Source organism: Plecotus auritus (genome assembly GCF_963455305.1).
Source record: "Plecotus auritus genome assembly, chromosome: 1".
NCBI lineage: Eukaryota > Metazoa > Chordata > Mammalia > Chiroptera > Vespertilionidae > Plecotus > Plecotus auritus.
The window spans coordinates 197631826-197647827 of record NC_137770.1 but is presented as its reverse complement, the minus strand read 5'-3'; the positions used below and the strand labels follow the sequence as shown (position 1 = coordinate 197647827).

The 16002-nt window shown below is 43.2% G+C and overlaps 1 protein-coding gene across 16 annotated transcripts in view; it reads left to right on the top strand.

Annotated features, from left to right (window-relative positions):
- SEPTIN11 (septin 11) overlaps positions 1 to 16002 on the top strand; it is a 101261-nt gene that overhangs the window by 52820 nt on the left and 32439 nt on the right. For all 16 annotated transcript variants that reach the window (XR_013960955.1, XR_013960956.1, XM_080675512.1 and 13 more), the window contains one exon: positions 7966 to 8161. Coding sequence is in view for 14 of the 16 variants with exons in the window: in XM_080675512.1 (XP_080531638.1) it covers positions 7966 to 8161 (196 nt within the window). In the remaining 2 variants the exon portion in view is untranslated. The remainder of the gene's footprint in view (positions 1 to 7965; positions 8162 to 16002) is intronic.

The following is a 16002-nucleotide window of genomic DNA, read 5'->3' as shown; positions in this document are numbered from 1 at the left end:
TGAGAGGCTCCTGACGGCACAAAACCCCAGTTCTGACTGAAGTGAGCCCCAGTTCTGACTGCAGTGAACCCCAGTTCCAGGCGAGCCCCCGGGGACCCACGCTCTTGTGGGGGGAGTCTGGACTCTCGGGCGGAGACTCGGGAGCCGGGGAAGGCGAAGACTGAAAGTCTGCTCGCGCCAGTGCGCACAAAGGCTGCGGAGGCTGCCACAGGCCTTCCCTAGCAGAAGGGAGTCAGAGGCTCCTGACGGCACTGAACACCAGTTCTGACTGAAGTGAGCCCCAGTTCTGACTGCAGTGAACCCCAGTTCCAGGCGAGCCCCCGGAGACCCACGCTCTTGTGGGGGGAGTCTGGACTCTCGGGCGGAGAATCGGGAGCCGGGAAGGCAGAGGACTGAAGGCACACACGTGCTCGCAAGGGCAAGGCTGATGGGAAGCCAAGACTGAGACTCCACCCCATCCAAGCTGAGCACAGAGGCTATTGCAATTTGGCAAGTCTAATCCTATAAGGCTGTCTCCAGCACCGGACTTCTCCCAGCATAGACACAGCTGATCCTTACAGCCAACTGGCCTGGAGGTCAATTCTTCCCAGTGATACCAACAACAATAAAGACTTAATTACAACAAGGCTGTACACACAGTCCACAAAGGTGTGCACCAAGAGTGTCCACCTCAGGTTAACTGGGGAGGCAGACCCACTGGGCCAAATTGGAAACCTAGCACACAAATCTACCAACTCAGGGAAGCAGTGAAAATGCGGCGTCTACGAATCAGATCACAAACGAAAGAAATGGAGGAAAACAAACGACTGGATATAGAATTCAAAACCACGGTTATAAGGCTTTTTAAGAATATCCTAGAAAAGGCCGATAAATACAACGAGACCCTCGAAGAGATGAAAAAGGACCAACTAGAAATTAAACATACACTGACTGAAATAAAAAATATTATACAGAGACCCAAAAACAGACAAGAGGAACACAAAAATCAAGTCAAAGAATTGAAATACAAAGAAGCAAAAAACACTCAACCGAAAAAGCAAAAAGCAAAAAAAAAAATCCAAAAAGTTGAAGATAATGTAAGAAGACTCTGGGACAACTTCAAGCGTACCAACATCAGAATTATGGGGGTGCCAGAAGAAGAGAGAGAGCAAGATACTGAAAACCTATTTGAAGAAATAATGACCGAAAACTTCCCCCACCTGGTGAAAGAAATAGACTTACAAGTCCAGGAAGCCCACAGAACCCCAAACAAAAGGAATCCAAAGAGGACTACACCAAGACACATCATAATTAAAATGCCAAGAGCAAAAGACAAAGAGAGAATATTAAAAGCAGCAAGAGAAAAACAGTTAGTTACCTACAAGGGAGCACCCATACGACTGTCAGCTGACTTTTCAACAGAAACTATGCAGGCCAGACGGGAGTGGCAAGAAATTTTCAATGTGATGAATAGCAAGAACCTACAACCAAGATTACTCTACCCAGCAAAGCTATCATTCAGAATTGAAGGGCAGATAAAGAGTTTCACAGACAAGAAAAAGCTAAAGGAGTTCATCACCACCAAACCAGTATTATATGAAATGCTGAAAGGTATTCTTAAAGAAGAGGAAGAAGAAAAAAGGAAAGATAAAAATTATGAACAACAAATACATATCTATTAACAAGTGAACCTAAAAATCAAGTGAATTAAAAACCTGAGGAACAGAATAATCTGGTGAATATAATAGAATCAGGGGCATAGAAAGGGAGTGGACTGATAATTCTCAGGGGGAAAGGGGTATGGGGGGGTTCATAAAGAGACTGGACAAAAATCATACACCTATGGATGAGGACAGTGGGGGGTAGGTAAGGGCAGAAGGTGGGGTGGGAAATGGCTGGAGGGGAGCTATGGGGGAAAAAGGAGAAATAATTGTAATAATCTGAATAAAGATTTATTTAAAAAAAAAAAAAAAAAAAAAGAAAATAGATATCTTTAAAGTAACTCAACAATAACTGTTTTGAGGGAATGACAGAAGAGGAATAGAAAACTGGCCAGTTTAAGATAATTTTAGCCAGGGCTGTAGTGTCAACATAAACTGTAGGATTTTACAATCAAATTGTGAACTTTTGTTTAATCCCATCTTGCTTATCTAGGAAAGCATATAAAGTGGTTTACAGGGTGAAATGAATGAGTAAATGAATAAAGATACAATTAACCCCCCAAAGTAAAGTGAAGTCAGAGATAGAGTCAGAACTCAAAGCCATCAGACCTGCCTATCAGGAATGCGTTTGCCTTTCAGCCAGTGGTCAGAGCATGGAGGAAAGCCATTCCGCAGATATGTACTGAGCACATGTTATGTGCCAAATATGTTAAAAGTTTAATAACGACAGGTTTATAGTATCTGTGAAGTTAAAATAAAATAGTTGCTCTAGATGAAACACAGCTTCACCTGGAAAAAGGTTCTCCCGTGGGTTTTCAGAAAAGATAAATGTCCCCACATCTAGGTCTAGGTTCCTGAGTGTCCCCAGGTCAGTGTCATGGATCCAGGCGATGCCAAGAATCACATGCTTTTCTTTCAAATCCCTCATGCAGGCCGGTGGGATTAGCCAAAGCGTGTTTCATCAAAGGCGATTCTCTGAGGAGATAAAATGACACAGCCTAGGTACACAGCTCTCTGATTATCTGGCTCCAACCAGGAATAAAATGGAGAATCTTTAGAGCAGGTGGCAGACCTTCCTGCACAGGTACTTGGCTAATCATTCCAGTACTCAGCCTTGGCCATCAGAGTAAAAATGCTGCATCATAGAGCAACTATTTGATCAATGTACAATTCCCTTCTAATTAATTAATAATATAGTCCTTCTGCTTGTTTGTTGTTGTTGGGTTTTTTGCTTTTTTGTTCTTTTAATGTCCGACTAAGAGCTTGCAGATGAAGTAAGCCTGAGAACAGAAGGGAAAGAGGCAGGCTGCTTTCCACTGATGTCAGTGTCATGCTCACCAGCATCGGCGGGAGCAGAAAAACAGAAGCCGCGGGGCGGGGAGGAGGGCACTTCAGAAGTAAATCTCTAATTATTCTAACAACTAAGTATTTAGGTAGATGAATTTACAACAGAAAAAAACAAACAAACAAACACACACACATACAAACAGCAAACTCGGAAAAATCTACCCAAGTCGCAAATCTCAGCATAAAAGATCATCAGGATCATTTTTCTTTCCAATTAACTTGTAATAAAGGCCAGGTATTCTGCTAAGGAGTTTGGAAATGCTTCAAAGTTGGTGTTAGTCATTAATTTTCTCAAAATATTGTTACCGCTGTTTAGTTTTGAATTGGAACCTATGCCTGGTAGGCTTTCAGTTACTCAATTAGAATGAACAAAAATATTCTTCTCAAAAGTAGAGAAAATGCCCTTTCGGAGGCTAGAGAGAGGCCTCAAAAACTAATGCATTGAAAAACTCTCCTAGTTCTAGAATTACTTTTATTCCAAAAGCTGTCATTTCTTACTGAACTGCTTTTGGTGAATCACACTGCTTCTGGAGTAGCTGTATCTAATTACAGCTCTTAAAAGCACAGGGCATAGAAATGGAAAGTAAAGCACTCTGAAATTTAAAGGAACAGTGGTTTTTCCAACCCACTGATTAACCCTGTGCTGTAAGTAGGGCCTGGAATGCTAATTGTTCATAATTTCCTCCCTAATGTAAATGATAATTAAAATTACCTTAAAAAAAAAAAAAAAAAAAAAAGCATGGTGTTCCTGATTGACGCGAGCTTTAACTAATTCTCAGCCAAGTCAATGAGATGGTAATTTCAGTCCTGTCATTGTAACCGAGAGTCCCTACCATGGAAATGGAAGACTTTATTGCTGTCCTAAGGGAAAGAGATGCAAGTTGAATGGATCACTTTCTACAGACAGAACCTTTACCTTATCAGGTAGTTCTGCTGTCGTCCCTTTGTCCATGGCCTGAAAATAAGTAAATCGTGAAAAGAAGTTTGCTGCACTGGGGAAAGTTACATGTGTAACAGCGACGTAAAATGACTGGAGTACCTACAGTATTGGGTTGCCTACCTGATTCTAAGTACCCTAAGAGTGAGATCCCTGCCCTAGCTTATATGGCTCAGTGGATAGAGTGTCAGCCTGTGGACTGAAGGGTCCCAGGTTTGATTCTGGTCAAGGGCACATGCCTGGGTTGTGGGCTCCATCCCCAGGAGGGAGTGTGCAGGAGGCAGCCGATCAATGATTCTCTCTCATCATTGATGTTTCTATCTCTCTCTTCCTCTCCCTTCTTCTCTGAAATCAATAAAAATATATTAAAAAAATAAAAAGAGTGAGATCCCTGTTTTCTTTCTGTATCCATTACACAGTAACTTTGTTTTGCTCAAAGTTATCTTGTTAAGCCATGAATCATGGATATGAGCTTGTTGAGCTCTATCAGTTAGGGAGCACAGACTAGTTTAGATTACTCTCACTACGGGCCTTTCTGGTAAGGACATTCAGGAAGGTAAGGAAGACAGGAAAATGTCTCAGCTGTTACACAGGCAGACTTCACGGAGATCTGGAATGACATTCAGGACGTTACAGAAGTTCACTCAGTGCTTGCTATCTCTTCTTATTCACCATTTTATGCCCAGAACCTATGCTTGTCACATAGTAAATGCTCAAGTATTATTAATGACTAGAGGCCCGGTGCATGAAAATTCGTGCACTGGGATGGGGGGGTCCCTCAGCCCGGCTTGCCCCCTCTCACAATCCGGGAGCCCTTAGGGGATGTCCTACTGACGGCTTCCTTCTGCAGGAGGCAACCGGGCTGATCGGGGAAGGCACCATCCCCATCACCTCGCTGCTGCTGCTGCCACTGCCACTGCCACTGCCACTGCCACTGCGGCTGCCTGAGCCCCGAGCCTCGTAGTGGCTGTGGCTTTGTCGGGTTGTACGTCTGGAAGACATCTGCCCTAATTAGCATATTACCCTTTTCTTAGTATAGATTGAATTTCAGACACTAAGCTGTATTGTGTCTATCTGCTCACTTTCTCCTATATTCCCAGCTAATGGTCTGTCAGCATCTTAAGTTTACCTGAAGCCTTTGCTGCCTCATGGCTTCTGCTTATTCACTTCTCTGTATACCTTTTCTTATGCCATTGCCATGTGTGCAGATTGTGTATCTCTCACTCCAGCTGCCAAGGAGGGGAGTTCTGATTGGATAGACAGGTCACTGCCCAGGATGGGGCACTGTCTCAGAGCATCATGGTGAGGCTTCCATGGGTGCCTCTGTTCAGGGCGCTAGCCCTGGTTTAGTTACCTGTGGTCACTAGGTATAAAGTATCATCTTGCTCATAAAAGGAACATGGTTATGGCAGACACTTAGAATATTATTCCCATCATAATAAATTAGAGTCTGATTGGTATTCATTCAGTCATGTTCCAGGTCAGATTCTATGGAATGGGAGAATACCACAGCAGGCTAGTTCGTCGTATTCCCAGAATGTGACACAGAGCTTGGTACAGAGTAAGCAATGGAAAAATACTGGCTGAATGAAGGCTGAAGGGAGAGGAAATGCTTTGATCTTGTATGTATCCGGGGCCCAATGGGCAAGGTTAAAAAGTAAAGCAAACATACTTGACCGACTCATCCTCTAAGTGAATCATTGTAGTCAATGGCAAACCACACAAGGCTGCTAACTAGAGAAAGCTCAAATCCAGAAAAACTCCATCCTACTTCACTTTTGCATTATGTTGGAAAACAATGAGTAATATGGAACTTACAATTGTTCAGTGGATTTTGCCATTACAGTGGGAGACTTGCCTCAGGGCTGTAAGTCCCAGAGTTCTTGTTTACCCATGCAGTTGTCACCATCCTAACGGGCATTATGGAAACCCTTTAGAAGAGGAACTGTTCCTAGGATTTGCTGGGAGGGCTTCAGCATATTAGCATGTTCAAATTGAGTTGGAAATCTAATAGGGAGATTTTCCAAATTCAAAATAAAAAGACTTTCCTATGGATAATGTTCTTTGATTTCTACTTCCCTTTTTCCGCCTTCACATTTTTAATCACTAACACCAGCACCAGTGACAAGGGTGGGGAGGGTTCTTTCTCCTTGCCAACTATTTTTGACTCAGAATTAATTTGGAATTAGAATTAGAACGAAGGGAGATTTTGCTTGGTTTTATGATGAAGGTCAGGCTAAAGCTCTTTGTAGCTCCACATTTGTGTCTCGCCATTTGATTAGTATAGTGCAGTGGTCGGCAAACCGCGGCGTTTGCCGCTCTGTTGACTAATGAGTTTGCCGACCACTGGGATAGGGGCTTAATCACAAGGAACAACAGCAGCCTGTAATTATTGGAATCGAAAGTCTAGGTCAGTGGTCGGCAAACTCATTAGTCAACAGAGCGGCGAGCCGAATGTTTCTCACGAGCTGCAGTTTGCCGACCACTATTATAGTGGTACCAGGTACCTGCCACTCTGCTCTGCACATATTAGGGTCTCAGTAAACACCTAATGACTTAAATTATCAATGTGAATTAATAAGGCCACTGTTGCAGGTCATTTAACATGATTCAGTTTCATTGTTGCAGACATCACTCTGAAGCTGGGAGAACTATACTAAATGTTTACCATCTGGACTCCAACTGAATAGGAAAAGACAACGAGGATAATATAGAGCAGTGGTTCTCAACCTTCCTAATGCCGCGACCCTTTAATACAGTTCCTCATGTTGTAGTGACCCCCAACCATAAAATTATTTTTGTTGCTACTTCATAACTGTCATTTTGCTACTGTTAATGAATCGTAATGTAAATATCTGTGTTTTCCGATGGTCTTATGCTCTACAGCAGCAGTTCTCAACCTGTGGGTCGCGACAGACCATCAGAAAACACAGGTCACTAGAGGATTCACACCAATTCATAACTATAGTTGGGAAATATTGGGCAGTCAGTTTTTTCTGTAATAGGAAAGCCAGGATGCTCTGTTGGCTCAGTGTAGGTGTTAGTCACAGAGACTTGGGTTAGAACCCTGCTCTGCCACTTAATAATGTGACTTCAGGCAAGTTACCTACACCCTACCTGAGCCTTCGTGCCCGGCTATGAAACGGAGGGGATGGGAGCATCTGTTTGCTTCATGGAGGATTGTGATAGGGTTTAAATAGGTCATGCATTGGAAGCTCTTGCCACAGCACCTGGCACGAAGTCAGCACTCAATCACTTAGCGCAGTGGTCGGCAAACTGCAGCTCGCAAGCCGCAGTTTGCCGCTCTGTTGACTAATGGTTTGCCGACCACTGACTTAGCGGGTGTGTGATTATTACTATTATCCTCAAAAGTGTTGTTTTGGAAAATGTCATTCTTTATGACAACAGTACCTGGTATCAGATAATCCAGTATAAATGGAATATGTCTTTCTTTCTAGTAACAGAAATTCAACAGTATAATTTCTTTTTTTTTAAATATATTTTATTGATTTTTTTACAAAGAGGAAAGAGAGGCATAGAGAGTTAGAAACATCGATGAGAGAGAAACATCGATCAGCTGCCTCCTGCACACCCCCTACTGGGTATGTGCCCGCAACCAAGGTACATGCCCTTGACTGGAATCGACCCTGGGACCCTTGAGTCCACAGGCCGACGCTCTATCCACTGAGCCAAACCGGTCAGGGCAGTATAATTTCTTTTAGGTAACAGTTTTACACACCAACAATTAGGAGAAGAAGAGATACACGTTGTGTCTTTGTAATGTACAAACAGGTTGTTTCTCTAGAGCTAAAGAAGAGTATCTTAATCTGTAAGTTCAAGAACTTTTCTGCTGAATAGTTTCTAAAACTTATTAAGACATTTCTAGGTAGGGATTCGATGCAGCTCACCTGGAAAGAACTGTCTTTTTGTGGAGGAATTACTGGTGATAGTGACTTTTTTTAGAAGTTGTACAAACACGGTTATGAAACACTCCTGAGAGGCACTGACACGTTCTCTGATTCCTCCCCTGTGGTCATGTAGGTGAGACGGGCATCGGCAAGTCCACGTTAATGGACACTTTATTCAACACCAAATTTGAAAGTGACCCCGCTACTCACAATGAACCAGGTGTCCGGTTAAAAGCCAGAAGTTACGAGCTTCAGGAAAGCAATGTCCGGCTGAAATTAACCATCGTGGACACCGTGGGATTTGGAGACCAGATAAATAAAGATGACAGGTATATCTTGGGATTTTGTGGGGATATAAATGGATGAAGCAATAACATGACCCATCCCCGGTAAATTCAAAGGCTGAATGTTCACTGATGATGGGAGTTGGTCTAACTGTATCGATGAAAAGATGAGACATTCTTGTCCTGAGAAATTTCCTTAAGGTCAGAATCAGCCTGTGTAATTGATCCCAGCTAGTGTAAGCAGAAACGGGATAGGTTAGGAGGAGTAAGGTAACTTATGGCATTTTTCCAGGAGGGCCATGGAACCAGGTTTGGGGGATTTCCCATCGGGAAAATCAATCTAAAGGAACAGAAACATACAACTGCCCCACAGGACAGTTAGCGGAAACCCCTGCCACCAACTACCTGTGACCCTGGGCTAGGTCCCTAGAACCGCCATCAAGTGTGTCCAGATAACCAGAAGCCTCACTGTCGCCTGCAAGAAGAACCCTTGTCCCTGTGTGACTTCTGCCTCGGGTTGCTCCTAAAAACCCTAAGCGAAGAAAACATTTTTATGAAAGATCTGTTGGGAAAATCTTAGTTTCTGGCTATTTTAAATATTACATTTTATCTCAAAAGAAGTTTGAGAAAGTTAAAATAAAACTGTCCCAGGCCCAAAGATGCATCCAGGAGGGGGGCTTCCAGAGACATTTTTGAGCAATGACAGCATTATGGGAATAAAACACCACGTCAACAAATGATGGTATGTTTACTTAGAGCTCAGAAACTTCATTAGTACCAGGGTTTTTCCTGTTTGGTTTTTTATTCAAAACTATGTATATTATATACATGTGTTTTGTATAAAGGAACTTGAACTATTTCTTATCTAGAAATGTGCATTGCCTAGATAGATTGGGGGGGGGGGGCAAAAGTAGGTTTACAGTTGTTTGTATGGAAAATAATACCATAATTCATAAATAGTAATACAAGAATAAAATCTGTTTCATGTACTCACAACTGAAAACCTACTTTTGCCCACCCTGGATTTTAACTATCGCTTATCTATATGAGCACCGTGGTAATGACAAAGAAATACTTAATTCCTTATATAGTTGAGCACTGAGCTCTATTTTATCTATAGAGCAATTTAAATGCTCTTCAATAAACATTGTCCGGTAATAACAGGAGAATGTGTTAGATATAGTGAGAGATGTTATTTTGCTGGTCAAAATGGACTATCTGTACATTGTGTGGGGGTCGGGGACAGCTGAGCTCAGCCCCTGCAGCTGAGCAGTTGCTCTTAACTTATGACCTCAGTGCCAAGCAATGATGGTGAGGCTACTGCCTGAAGGCTGTTGGTAATGCCAAGTGGAGTGGATGAAGAGAAAACCTGGTGACCAGATAAAGAGCACAGGTGCATTGTGGGAGCCCAGGAGAGAGCTGAGGCTCCTGGTCACTGTACAGTCACAATGCACTCTCAGAGCAAGACGTGTCTCCATCTCCGACCTGCATGGTTTCTCCCTGGGGTTAAAGTGTGTGCACTCTGTTGGGAAGGCAGCACCTGGACCTTTTCAGGATCCCTTTCTGCAGGAATGAGACTATCCTCCAGCATCCTGCTGCTAAGATTCCACGTGCTGTTCCAGCTCAGAGTCATGCCTCAGTCCTGCCCCTACATTTTTGCCCCGCCTCTAACCAGGGACTTTACCTTAGGCAGGTGGATTTGTACTCACCTGTACCGACCAGCAAGTGGCTAGTCCTGTGCTGATCCTCATCACTGCAGCTGGAGGCCTCTTTAAGAAATTATCTGACTCATTTGGGTCAAATAGTAGTTTCCAAGGAGATTTAGAATAGAGGAAGTGTGATATTAACCTAACCTAGATACCAAATATTTTTTTCTTCTGAAATTTCTTGACAGCTGTTGCATAACCTCTTTCAAAGGCATTTAGAACTCTGTGCCCCAGAAGGCAGTGTTGACACTATGGACTGTAAACCCAAATGACTGCTGTTGAAAATAGTTGTTCAGATAGGCCCTGCATCCATCAAAAAATTGGAAGTGGGATATGCATTTTTGCATTGATATGTAACCGTATGGTAAAGGATGTGCTGTTTCTCTGAACCCATGATTATTTTACTAGTGTGGGGATTCGGCAAGCTTTTCTGCCATTGATGCAAGACCTCAAGAATGTCCCAGTTTGTTTATATAGGCTTCGGACATGTCAGCATTCCTACAGCATTATCTGCCTGGGACCAGGCTAGCTAGAAGGAGGCAGGAAGAGAGATCTAGTAAGGTTTCCTGTTATGTTTAATAGCACGATTAACTCTTTGTGGATTAAGGGCTTCCTTGTTTTGTTGTCTGTGCTCTTCAGTGAAGAAGGAAAGGGGTCTGGAGAAGAAGGAAACCAAATGTTGCTGTAGAGCTGGAAATCGAATAATTAGCCCTACCTTTGGGAGATGGAGATAGACTGTCAATGGCTTATTTTTTATTTTTATTTTTAAATAAATCTTTATTCAGATTATTACAATTATTTCTCCTTTTTCCCCCCATAGCTCCCCTCCACCCATTTCCCACCCCACCTTCTGCCCTTACCTCCCCCCACTGTCCTCATCCATAGGTGTATGATTTCTGTCCAGTCTCTTCATGAACCCCCCCATACCCTTTTACCCCTGAGAATTATCAGTCCACTCCCTTTCTATGCCCCTGATTCTATTATATTCACCAGATTATTCTGTTCCTCAGGTTTTTAATTCACTTGATTTTTAGGTTCACTTGTTGATAGATATGTATTTGTTGTTCAAAATTTTTCTCTTTACTTTTTTCTTCTTCCTCTTCTTTAAGAATACCTTTCAGCATTTCATATAATACTGGTTTGGTGGTGATGAACTCCTTCAGCTTTTTCTTATCTGTGAAGCTCTTTATCTGCCCTTCAATTCTGAATGATAGCTTTGCTGGGTAGAGTAATCTTGGTTGTAGGTTCTTGCTATTCATCACATTGAAAATTTCTTGCCACTCCCGTCTGGCCTGCATAGTTTCTGTTGAGAAGTCAGCTGACAATCGTATGGGTGTTCCCTTGTAGGTAACTAACTGTTTTTCTCTTGCTGCTTTTAATATTCTCTCTTTGTCTTTTGCTCTTGGCATTTTAATTATGATGTGTCTTGGTGTGGTCCTCTTTGGATTCCTTTTGTTTGGGGTTCTGTGGGCTTCCTGGACTTGTAAGTCTATTTCTTTCACCAGGTGGGGGAAGTTTTCGGTCATTATTTCTTCAAATAGGTTTTCAGTATCTTGCTCTCTCTCTTCTTCTGGCACCCCCATAATTCTGATGTTGGTACGCTTGAAGTTGTCCCAGAGTCTTCTTACATTATCTTCAACTTTTTGGATTTTTTTTTTTTTTGCTTTTTGCTTTTTTGGTTGAGTGTTTTTTGCTTCTTTGTATTTCAATTCTTTGACTTGATTTTTGTGTTCCTCTTGTCTGTTTTTGGGTCTCTGTATAATATTTTTTATTTCAATCAGTGTATGTTTAATTTTTAGTTGGTCCTTTTTCATATCTTCGAGGGTCTCGTTATATTTATCGGCCTTTTCTAGGATATTCTTAAAAAGCCTTATAACCGTGGTTTTGAATTCTATATCCAATCGTTTGTTTTCCTCCATTTCTTTCGTTTGTGACCTGATTTTTGACGCCGCATTTTCACTACTTCCCTGAGTTGGTAAGGTAGATTTGTGTGCTAGGTTTCCAATATGGCCCAGTGGGTCTGCCTCCCCAGTTAACCTGAGGTGGACACTCTTGGTGCACCCCTTTGTGGACTGTGTGTACAGCCTTGTTGTAATTAAGTCTTTATTGCTGTTGGTAGCACTGGGAAGAATTGACCTCCAGGCCAGTTGGCTGTAAGGATCAGCTGCGTCTATGCTGGGAGAAGTTCGGTGCTGGAGACAGCCTTATAGGATTAGACTTGCCAAATTGCAATAGCCTCTGTGCTCAGCTTGGATGGGGTGGAGTCTCAGTCTTGGCTTCCCGTCAGCCTTGCCCTTGTGCGCATGTGCGCACCTTCAGACCTCTGCCTTTCCCAGCTCGAGTCTCCGCCTGAGAGTCCAGACTCCCCCCACAAGAGCGTGGGTCCCCAGGGGCTCGCCTGGAACTGGGGTTCACTGCAGTCAGAACTGGGGCTCAGTGCAGTCAGTAGCCTCTGACTCCCTTCCACTAGGGAAAGCCTGTGGCAACCTCCGCAGCCTTTGTGTGCACTGGCACGCGCGCGCTTTCAGTCCTCCGCCTTTCCCGGCTCCCGAGTCTCCGCCCGAGAGTCCAGACTCCCCCCACCAGAGCGTGGGTCCCCAGGGGCTCGCCTGGAACTGGGGTTCACTGCAGTCAGAACTGGGGCTCAGTGCAGTCACGAGCCTCTGACTCCCTTCCACTAGGGAAAGCCTGTGGCAACCTCTGCAGCCTTTGTGCGCACTGGCCCGCGCGCGCCTTCAGACTTCTGCCTTTCCCAGCTCGAGTCTCCGCCCGAGTGTCCAGACTCCCCCCGTAAGAGCGTGGGTCCCCAGGGGCTCGCCCGGAACTGGGGTTCAGTGCAGTCAGAACTGGGGTTCAGTGCGGTCGGGGGCTTCCTTCCCCCTTCCGCCAGAGAAAGTCAGCCAGGCTCTCAGCCGCCCTTCCTCTCTGTGCGCACAAAGACCCTTTGCCGTACCTCCAATTCTCTGTGAGCTTTTCTCTTTCCTTCTAGTTGTAGAATTTTCACTCAGCCAGCTTTCCTGTAGTTCTGGATGGTGTCCGTTCTGTCTTTTAGTTGTAGTTTTGAAATTGTTGTGCGAGGCAGCAATTTAGGTGTTTACCTATGCCGCCATCTTGGTTTCTCTCTGTCAATGGCTTATTAACTAGAATGATAAACGGCCCTGAAAAACATGGATGGTTGAAATTCACTTAGAGAGAATCCTCAAATTCATCAAGTCTTCATCAGAGTTATAAAAATGGAATTGAAGTAGACTGTTTGGTCTTCGATTTCTACTTTTTTTTTAACATGAAAAAAATGTTTTAATATATTGATTTTTTACAGAGAGGAAGGGAGAGGGATAGAGAGTTAGAAACATCGATGAGAGAGAAACATCGGTTAGCTGCCTCCTGCACACCTTCTACTGGGGATGTGCCCGCAACCAAGGTACATGCTCTTGACGGGAATCAAACTTGCGACCTTTCAGTCCACAGGCTGACGCTCTATCCACTGAGCCAAACCGGTTAGGGCGAAAATTGTTTTTTTTTTAATAACGAAAATTTACTTTGGCTAACAGATAGCAAGATAGAAAAAAATACATGGTAGGTGTCTGGTCATATATAAAATGGAGAGTCAGCCCTGAATGATGGCATTGGCTATTTTGCAAGAATGATCAGTGGGTGGATAAAAAACATTGTGTGAACATTTATTCCATCAGTTTCATAGTCAAACATTTGCCCTTTTATTGTGTTTTTCATGGCTGGAGGTATGTGAAAAAAATGAGTGGTGGGTAAAAGGGAATAGCCCCATGCCATAAAAGGAAATCATGTGAAAATGGAAGGGCTAGATATGATGTGCTCTCCCCTCCTCCCATTTCCTCTGGTTTATATGGCTACAATCCAGGGACGTTAGAATTGGCCAAACTGAATATAAATAGGTGTCCTTTCTATAAGTAGGGAAACTAGCAAAAGGCAAAATAGGGAGTCAGCGTCCTTGTCTTTGTAACTGAAATGCTGGGAAGGGGAAGTGGCGAGGAGAGAGGATGGGGCAGAGGATCTGTGTGAAGGGTTGTGAACCAGAGGATAAAGCCACTGGAACTATTCCATCAACATAATTAAATGTTTCACACAGGACTAGTGATTTTGGTAAAGAGTTCTCCGGGAGTACATTTTTTATTAGGTTAGATTGATACACAAAATAGATGGGCTTTTGTGTGTGGGATGTAGGAAGGGGAACCCGAGGTTTCTGCCTTGACCAGCGGTGTGGATGGAGGTGCCATTCACTGTGCTGAGGGATATGGGAAAGTGTGGGCTTGGGGGCAAGATGAAGTGTTTGATTTTAGACTCATTTAGTTAGAAGAGCACCTGGAGACATCTAGTAGGCAGTCGGATGGATGGGTCTGATGCTCAGGTGAAGGATCGGGGCTGGAAGTGGAGATTTGTGAATCATCATCAGGTGGATGGCAAGTGAAACAGAGGAAAAGCTGTGACTTTCCAGGGAGACCATGTAGAGAAAAAGAAGGAGATGGAAAGATTGGCCAGCACTCCGTAATAGGAAGTCAGAGGAGGCCTGAGATGTAAGAGAACAATTGATTTCCTTGGCTATATTGAATCCAGGGCAGAAAGCATTCCTCACTTGAAATGGAGAGATGATGGGCCTGACTGGCGTGGCTCAGTGGTAGAGCATCAATTTATGAACCAGGAGGTCATGGTTCGATTCCAGTCAGGGCACATGCCCAGGTTGCAGGCTCAATCTCCAGTGGGGGGCGTGCAGAAGGCAGCCAATCAATGATTCTCTCCAGTCATTGATGATTCTCTTTCTCTCTCCTCCCTTCCTCTCTAAAATCAATAAAAAAAAATATTTATTTAAAAAAAAAAGAGAGAGATGTTCTGTCTTCCGTAATCTTGGAGCATCAGAATCAAACCAGAGGCTAAAAAGGAAATTAATAGAAAGCAGAACATGCTTGGACAACTGCTGGGGAGGAGGTGCTGAGAAGCAAATCAGGAACTGGGGAGCCAGAAAGGAGCAACTGCTGTGAGCTGCTTTTCCTCCCCTTGGGGCTGGGAGGGTGCTGGGGGAGTGTCTTGATTCCCCCAACACATGCCTAAGTGTCAGGAGACTGAAAGAACAGGCCCTGGACTGACGGCATCATGGCCTTCATTGGAGGGGCCTGGTCCCTCCCTGACTGGGTATGAGCTCAGTGGCAGAGTGGTTGCCATGGAACCAGGTGAGGGTAAAGTTCTTTTGTTTTTTTCCCTTTGTCTTTTAAAAATGTCAGACATGCTATTTCTTATTTGTTGTTTCTTAGATGACAGTGAAATAGTTATATCTTAATTTTATGTGCTAGTCCTTTACATATATTAGCTCACTCGTTTACCACAATAGCTCTCTGCTATAGATACCATTTTTGTCCTGGATTTATCTATGAGGAAACGAAGACACAGGGAGCTTTAGTAACTTTTCCCAGAGTCACACAGCTAGTAAGTTGTAGAGCTAGACTGTGGTCTGAGGTGGTCTAGCTTGAATCTATGCTTCTAACCACCATCCTATATAACTATCCTGGAATAAAGATGAGGATTTTTATTGTTATATAATGCCAGCTTATATTTTAAAATTGAAAAACATAGAAGACTTATCACTTGCTCATCCTTTTCATTGGAATTTTGCTTGCCATGATTGAGAACTTTGTTCTTATTGCTGAGGCACATTCCACTTTTTTTTTTTTTTTAACCTCTAGAGACTTGTCTGCTTAAAATGAACCAAGGGTTTGTGATAAGTTTCCAAGAAAAATGTCATCAAAAAGCTTTTTATCTGACAGTTTTGGTTTGAGTCATAAATTTGTTTGGTTTCTCTGTTTTATTTTTATTTTGGGTTTTTTGTTTGTTGTTTTTCACTTAAGGTCTGATGTCATCTTCATTTTAAAAGATCTGTAGTTCCCTTTCAGGGATTTCAGTTAATTTATAGTCCTGGGGTTTAGTGTTGGAAGGTTTTTATATTTCTTAAAGTTTAAATCATTCCTCAGCATCGTAGCGAGTTGGGGAGAAACAACCTTTTGTATTCCCAATAGGCCGGTCTCATTGCTGCTGACCAATCTCTCCTGAGCAGCTAGTCCCCTGGGACCCGGAAGAGTTCATGGCTAATCCACTGTGTACCACCTGATATGCTTTTAATGATTGTGTTTATGGTCAGTTCATCGAATCATACAT